Source organism: Castor canadensis, chromosome 17 (assembly GCF_047511655.1).
Source record: "Castor canadensis chromosome 17, mCasCan1.hap1v2, whole genome shotgun sequence".
Classification (NCBI taxonomy): Eukaryota; Metazoa; Chordata; class Mammalia; order Rodentia; family Castoridae; genus Castor; species Castor canadensis.
The window spans coordinates 2,904,537-2,911,405 of record NC_133402.1 but is presented as its reverse complement, the minus strand read 5'-3'; the positions used below and the strand labels follow the sequence as shown (position 1 = coordinate 2,911,405).

At 44.3% G+C, this 6,869-nt stretch overlaps 1 protein-coding gene across 1 annotated transcript; it reads left to right on the top strand.

Annotated features, from left to right (window-relative positions):
• Nucleotides 1–4,924: 4,924 nt before the first annotated feature.
• Nucleotides 4,925–5,873, top strand: Or2c1 (olfactory receptor family 2 subfamily C member 1). The gene has a single exon (XM_020153521.2). The coding sequence runs from the start codon at nt 4,925–4,927 to the stop codon at nt 5,861–5,863; it is 939 nt and encodes a 312-aa protein (XP_020009110.2). The 3' UTR covers nt 5,864–5,873.
• Nucleotides 5,874–6,869: the final 996 nt, after the last annotated feature.

Genomic DNA, 6,869 nt, shown 5'->3' with positions numbered 1-6,869 from the left:
TGGACCTAATTTGGAGTTCCAGGAACTGCAGGAGGATTTTAACTTGAGGCAGAAGGCATGCCTCATGGATGGATAATCTTTCTTGGGCTCTTATCCTTGATTAAGGAATCTTAGAGCATCCATAATCCACTGACCAGACTAGCGTGTCCAAATGGTAGTAGCAACCCTGATGACAGGAACTTACAGGTTTGGGATGATTTAAATAAAACCAGATAAAAGAATCTTCTTTGGCCAAAATTAAAAGAAAATGGCCTTTATTTTCTTCTGCAACTGGCTTTTACTACTTAGAAATAAGCCTAGCGCATTCCTCAGTGTTAGAACCTGCAGGTGTAGCCCATGAAGGCATGTGCGCGTGTGTGAATGTCCATTGCTGAACTGTTTTCAGTACATAGAAATTAAAGGCAAGCCCAGCATTCATCCCTAATGGAACTGGTAAATAAGATATAACAGATGCACATTTGAAATACTAAATACAATAACAACATGGGTTTTTAAAAACAAAGTAAAGAAGTAATGAAAAGGGCATTAAAAAATAAGAAACAAAATCAGAATTATGGCACAATACCACTGAGGTAAATTAAAAACATTTACAAACACGATACATTATATTATGTATATATAACATATGTAAGCACAATATATAATTTATATATCCAAATATTCATACACCAAACACATTAGAGTAGGTAACATAAGTAACTATTTTCTCTATCTTGTTTATTAAATATTCCTTGAAAGATAATAAAATAATGTTTAAATGAGAGAAGTCTTGCAGAGAGAAGTCATGACAGCATGCATGGGATTCTGTACATTGCCATAATTTATTGAATTCCCTCTGATGGATACAGAGATTCTCAGTGTCTCCTCAGTATGGACTTTGGAATCAAATAGACCCATTTATTTTTTTAGACAAGGTCTCAATACATAGCCAGGGCTGACCTTGAACTTGCAATCCCCCTGACTCTACCTCCCAAGTGTTAGGATTACAGGTGTGCCCCACCGAATAGACCCACTTTTAGTGGCTCTGCCATTTCCTAGCCACTTGCCTTTGCACAAGTTTCATATTGACTCTCAGCTTTAGTTTCTCTCTTAGAAAGCAGGCAAAATAATATCTATCTGGTGTAACGGTTGTGACCATGTTTGTGAACTGCTGAGCACAGTGTCTGGGGTGCAGCACAGCTGAGAGGCAGTGCTTAAAATCATGAGAGATGTGCTGGAGTCTGCCAGCACTGTACAGTGAACCCACTGGGCAGGGGTCAGGTTGATCTTGCTCAAGCCCGTAGCCCTACCACTGTACATTCTTAGCATGTGTTGTTGTTTTACACTGCTGGACATTGAACCCAGGGCCTCCCACGTCCTAGGTAAGTCTCTATCACTGACTACATCCTCAGCCCAGCGTCCAGTTCTTGAATGAATGAAAGTTGTAAGTCAGCTGTTTTGGAAGTAATTCATCCCCTATGACAGCTTCTGGCTTGGCCAGGTTGCCAGTTAACTCCTGTGTGTTCATTTAACAGTGGATATAAATTATAGCATGGTGCAAATGTGGAAGGTTCCCAAAAGAACAAAAACTCAGAGACATCTCATAAACAAAGAGTCAAAAGTAGGGCTGATGGAGTGACTCAAGTGGTACAGCACCTGCCTTGTGACCATGAGGCCCTGAGTTCAAACCCTGGTACTACCAAAAAAAAAAAGAGTCAAAAATAGTATCTCTTTTGCATAGGACGGCCTGATTCTTCCTGTAAGAACAGCCATCACTGCGGCCACACCTGTTTAACACTGGCAAGTCACACATCGCTTTATGCTTGGAGCAGAACACCTGCCCCTCCTACCACATAAAGTGGTTTAAAAACGAAGCTAGTGTGAAAGCCATTGAAAAAATAAAATTATGTAATCAATAATTATTTAAAGGATGCAGTTATTCTTATTCCTAGTTCTATTAGTTTTCTGTGGTTGGAGATGGATTTCGGGTGAAAGATCAGGTTGTTTCTTCAGGGACACCTCTTTCCTCTTTTTTAGCCGCACGGGCCCTTTGTGCTAATTGCCTGGGTGGGGGTGAGCGGGCTGAGATTCCCCCTTGGGCCCTGCAGCATCAGCCCTGAGAGCCAGCAGCTAGGGTCTGCTGCTCAGAGGACAAGGACAAATGCCAAGTTAAATGCAAGGTTAAAAGCCAATGGCCTGGAATGGGAGCACAGAAGCCATCACACCACCTGTTCACCAGTCCCACACTTGCCTTCTCTGTTCTCTGAGCACGGTGAAGAAGGATGGGGGAATTCTGAAGCCAAAGGTAGGATTCCACAAACAATCCCCAGGTTTTTATTACTGGAGAATCCAGAGTATGGGGGGGGGGGCAAGCGGGGAAAAGGTGGGGGGAATGAGCAGATAGGAAAGAGAAAGAGTTTACATGCTCTTTTAAGTGTGCTGTTTTGTGTTCCTTTAGGAGGAAGCCTGGAGGTCACACAGTGTTAGAGCTCCAAGTCCATTTGTATAGAGGATTGATATCTTCTGCGTCATCAAGGAGGAGAAATAGGAAGGAAAAATATTAAAACCCCAAAGGGAAATTTGAAAAATAACAATTTTAAGAACCCTTTAACAAAAGTCATCTTTAGGATGGTGCAAGAGAAGCTGGGAAATTCTAAAAGTGAAAAAAAAATATTCTAACTATTAAAACCCCTTTTGCACGTACAACCCTGCCCTAGGAACAGAGGGTACCACCAGTGGCTCACACTGTAATCCCAGCTACTCAGGAGGCAGAGATCAGGAGGAGCGTGGTTTGAAGCCAGCCTAGGCAAATAGTTTGTGAAACACTGTTCGAAAAAATCCATCACCAAAAAAAGGGCTGGTGAAGGAGTGGCTTGAGGTGTAGGACCTGAGTTCAAGTCCCAGTACAGTAAAAAAAAAAAAAAAGAAAGAAAAAGAAAAAGAAACAAAGAAAGGGATCACAGGTAGAGCACAGAGCCTCTGGCAGGCATGTCCCAGGCCTGTCCCTAAGCAGAAGGAATTTTATAATGTCCAGTCACAGCTTTTCCTGCTTTTAAGTCTATTGTTTTTCATAGACAAGGAGAGCTCAGCAAGCTTTGGTCTTTGAAGCTGTTAAGTGGATGGAAAAACCCTTTAATTACTTTTGACCGACTTGGCCTTTCTTCATAAGGGCTGTTCCCTTTTCTCGAAATACCTGAATTCTCCACAGCCCTTTCCAAATGTCAGGCAGTCAGGTAGGGCCCTCTGGCAGAGAATTGCTGAAGCAGTACACAGTAGAAACACACACGGAACGCTCTTCATCCCTTTTCCTCTTTGGGGACACACATGGCAAACTGATTACAGTTTACCCTCGAGATCTAGTATTGGAAAACTGGGGCTTATCCAGCCTTTTGCTGGATAAGGTGCAGGATGTTAGGTTGGTTGATTAGTTTGGATTTTTGGGTTTTTTTTATGATTCCTTTTACCTTTTTGCTCAGGTTAGTGTTACCCCCAAGGCTTAAATTCTGAGAACATGTGCCCTACACACGAATTTTGACAGCCCAGGAACAACCTCTGTGATGACAGGAAGCCAAGCCCAAATGACAGGTTTTCCGTGGTTAACTCACAAGTGAGCAATGGAGAGGTGTGAACTTTAGGGAGGAAGTGGACCGGAAGCTGGCAACGGTGGGATATTACAAGATCCAGGACTCTCTGGAAGAAGCAGGTCTTGGCTGCTTCTCTCAACGTCCTGAACTTTCAAACAAAGCTTACAGGCAAGCAGAGATAAGAGCTGTCTGTGCGTCTTGTGAGTGATTCCTAAAGCTCCAGCTGCACCATCCTGCTCTGGGTGCTTCTGGGCCTAACTTGCACCATGAACACCACATCCTTTCTAAGATGGAGTTTAATATTGTCCTCCCTGGACTCTTCCTAAAATGTGAGGATATGTGGCTTAACACTTCCAGATTATAAAAGAACCGGGAACCAAAAGGAGAGACCCTGTAAGGGTAAAAAAAGACCTGAAAGAATAGTCAAGTTGCTGAATGCTAACTTGGAGTTACAGCTGCAAACGAAGCTTGAGGATTTATTGAGCCTGGGTCAGGAATCCAGCTGGTTTGGTCTTTCCTCCTGAACTTGCTCAGCGGCCTCCCTACTTTAGGAACAGCCTTTCCTTTCCCATTTTGTCTGGTTTATTCCCAGGCCCAAAACTGCTTAGTCGGCCCAGACCAGGAACTGAAAGGAACTCTGGAACCACTGAGCAGTCACAGAGCACCAGTCTCTGGCAGACTGAACAACTCAGGAAGGACAGGTCCAGCCCCTGTTTCTTTCCCTTAAAGGGATGGGAGGCAGCAAGCTAGGTTTCAGGAAGAACTTCAGAACAGAAAGATGGGCTGATTATCAGGTTTATACCTTAATTCCTCAGTTCTCTTAAATCCTAAGAGGAGGTAAGAAGAAGAGTTGGAGGGTCCTCTGTTGGGTTCTTTTCCCTGCAGCACTGGGGTTTGAGCTCAGGACCTCATGCTTGCTAGGCAGGCGCACTCTTACTGCCTGAGCCACTTCACCAAACCTTTTTTTATGATGTGTTTTTTCGAGATAGGGTCTCACGAATTGGCTTTGGACCATGATCCTCCTGATCTCTACCTCCCAAGTAGTTAGGATTACAGGCGTGAGCCACCAGTGCTCAGCTGAAGGGTCCTTTGACAGCCTCATCAGACCAGACTCCTTGGAAGGCCTCCACTGCTGACCTAAAAAACAGTTAAAAGAAATTTACCCAACTGGGGGCATGTCTGAAATGGTAGAGCACCTGCCTAGCAAGTGCAAGACTCTGAATTCAACCCCAGTACCACAAAAAGAAAATACTGGTACTTATGAGTGGAGCCTTTCTACTTTTCCTGATACAGACCCATGGGTAGCTTCTTCTTCCCTTGCTTTTCTCCCAGCAGTTTCAAGTGACAGCAGGCAGCCAGGGATGGAAGGAGACAGCAACAGCTCCTCGGGGGGCTTCATTCTTCTGGGTATAGCTGACCACCCCCAACTGGAGGCCATCTTTTTTGTAGTGATCCTCTCCTCTTACTTGCTGACCCTCTTTGGGAACTCAACCATCATCCTGCTTTCCCGCCTTGATGCCAGGCTCCATACACCCATGTACTTCTTCCTCAGCAACCTCTCCTCCCTGGACCTTGCCTTTACCACCAGCTCAGTCCCCCAAATGCTGATCAACTTATGGGGGCCAGACAAGACCATCACTTACGGTGGCTGTGTGAGCCAACTCTATGTCTTCCTTTGGCTGGGGGCTACTGAGTGCATCCTGCTGGTGGTGATGTCGTTTGACCGTTATGTGGCAGTGTGCAGACCCTTACATTACATGGCTATCATGAATCCTTGGCTCTGCTGGCGGCTGGCTGCTGTTAGCTGGTTGGGTGGCTTGGGCAACTCTGTGATCCAGTCCACACTTACTCTGCAGCTCCCATTTTGTGGGCAGCGGAGGGTGGATGGCTTCCTGTGTGAGGTGCCCACCATGATCAAACTGGCCTGTGGAGACACGAGCCTCAATGAGGCCGTGCTCAATGGTGTCTGCACCTTTTTCACAGCCATCCCACTAAGCATCATCCTGATCTCCTACTGCTTCATTGCTCAGGCAGTGCTGAAGATCCGATCTGCGGAGGGACAACGCAAGGCCTTCAATACGTGCCTCTCCCATTTGCTCGTGGTGTTCCTCTTCTATGGCTCGGCCATCTACGGGTATCTGCTTCCAGCTAAAAGCAGCAATCAGGACCAGGGAAAATTCATTTCCCTCTTCTACTCTGTGATCACACCCATGGTAAACCCTCTCATCTACACTCTAAGGAACAAGGAAGTGAAGGGGGCACTCAGAAGGCTTCTGGGGAGAGAGAGAGAAGCTGGCTGAAAGCAGAGGCAGCTCCTTTATTATTTCTTTCTGCATCATTTCTGCACACTTTTTCTCATTATATCTCTGGCTGGATGAACATGAGGAGTGCTAAACACAGTAAAACCAAGACATGCTCCTGACAGCTGTGCAGTGTTGGGAGATGGTTAGTGTCATTTGGGGTCCAGTTACTTTCACTAATCCAGAAATCCTACTGTGGACTGCATCAAAGGCTCAGAGGCCACTGACCTTACACAGACCTTGCTTACTGTCTCTTTCTCTATTGCCCATCTGTTATTATGTCTTATATTGCTACAGAATTCTATAATTTTCTAAAGAAAGCAACTTGCAGTTTTTATATATTGTTACTGTAATTCCATGAAATCAAGCCACCTATTAACTTCATATGAAGTCCCAAACACTCATCTTTGGACTTTTTCTACCCACCATTTTTGTCCACCTCTTTTGTCTCTTCTTCTCAATACTACAGTTTAACTATACAAGCTTCCCATCCATAAACCTCTCTGTAATCTTCTTTTCTCCTTCTCTGTCATCGGTTTTTTTTTTTTGTTTTTTTTTTGGTTTTTTTGGCGGTACTGGGGTTTGAACTCAAGGCCTTGCAGTTAATAGTCAGGTGCTCTACCACTTGAGCCACTCTGGCAGCCCCTCTCTCTGTCATCTTGATTTCTCACTCCTGTATGTCTACCTTCTCAAACTTCTGCTGTATGTTACCTTCTGCCTGACCTAATATTTAATGGCAAATGATGTGCGCAAGAGCACAAATACATTATTTGTTTGTGTTCAAAGAGGAGTCTGAAGGAAAGAAAACAAACAAGCAGCTAATGATATATTTGGAATACTTTGGAATTTCGCATAAATTTTAGGATCAGCTTTTCCACCTCTGCAAAAGAGGGTGGTAGTGTTGCATTGGATAGTAGATCATTCTAGGGAATATTGTCATCTTAACAACTTTAAATATTCCAATACATGAACATAGGGTGTCATTCTATTTATTTTGATCTTCCTT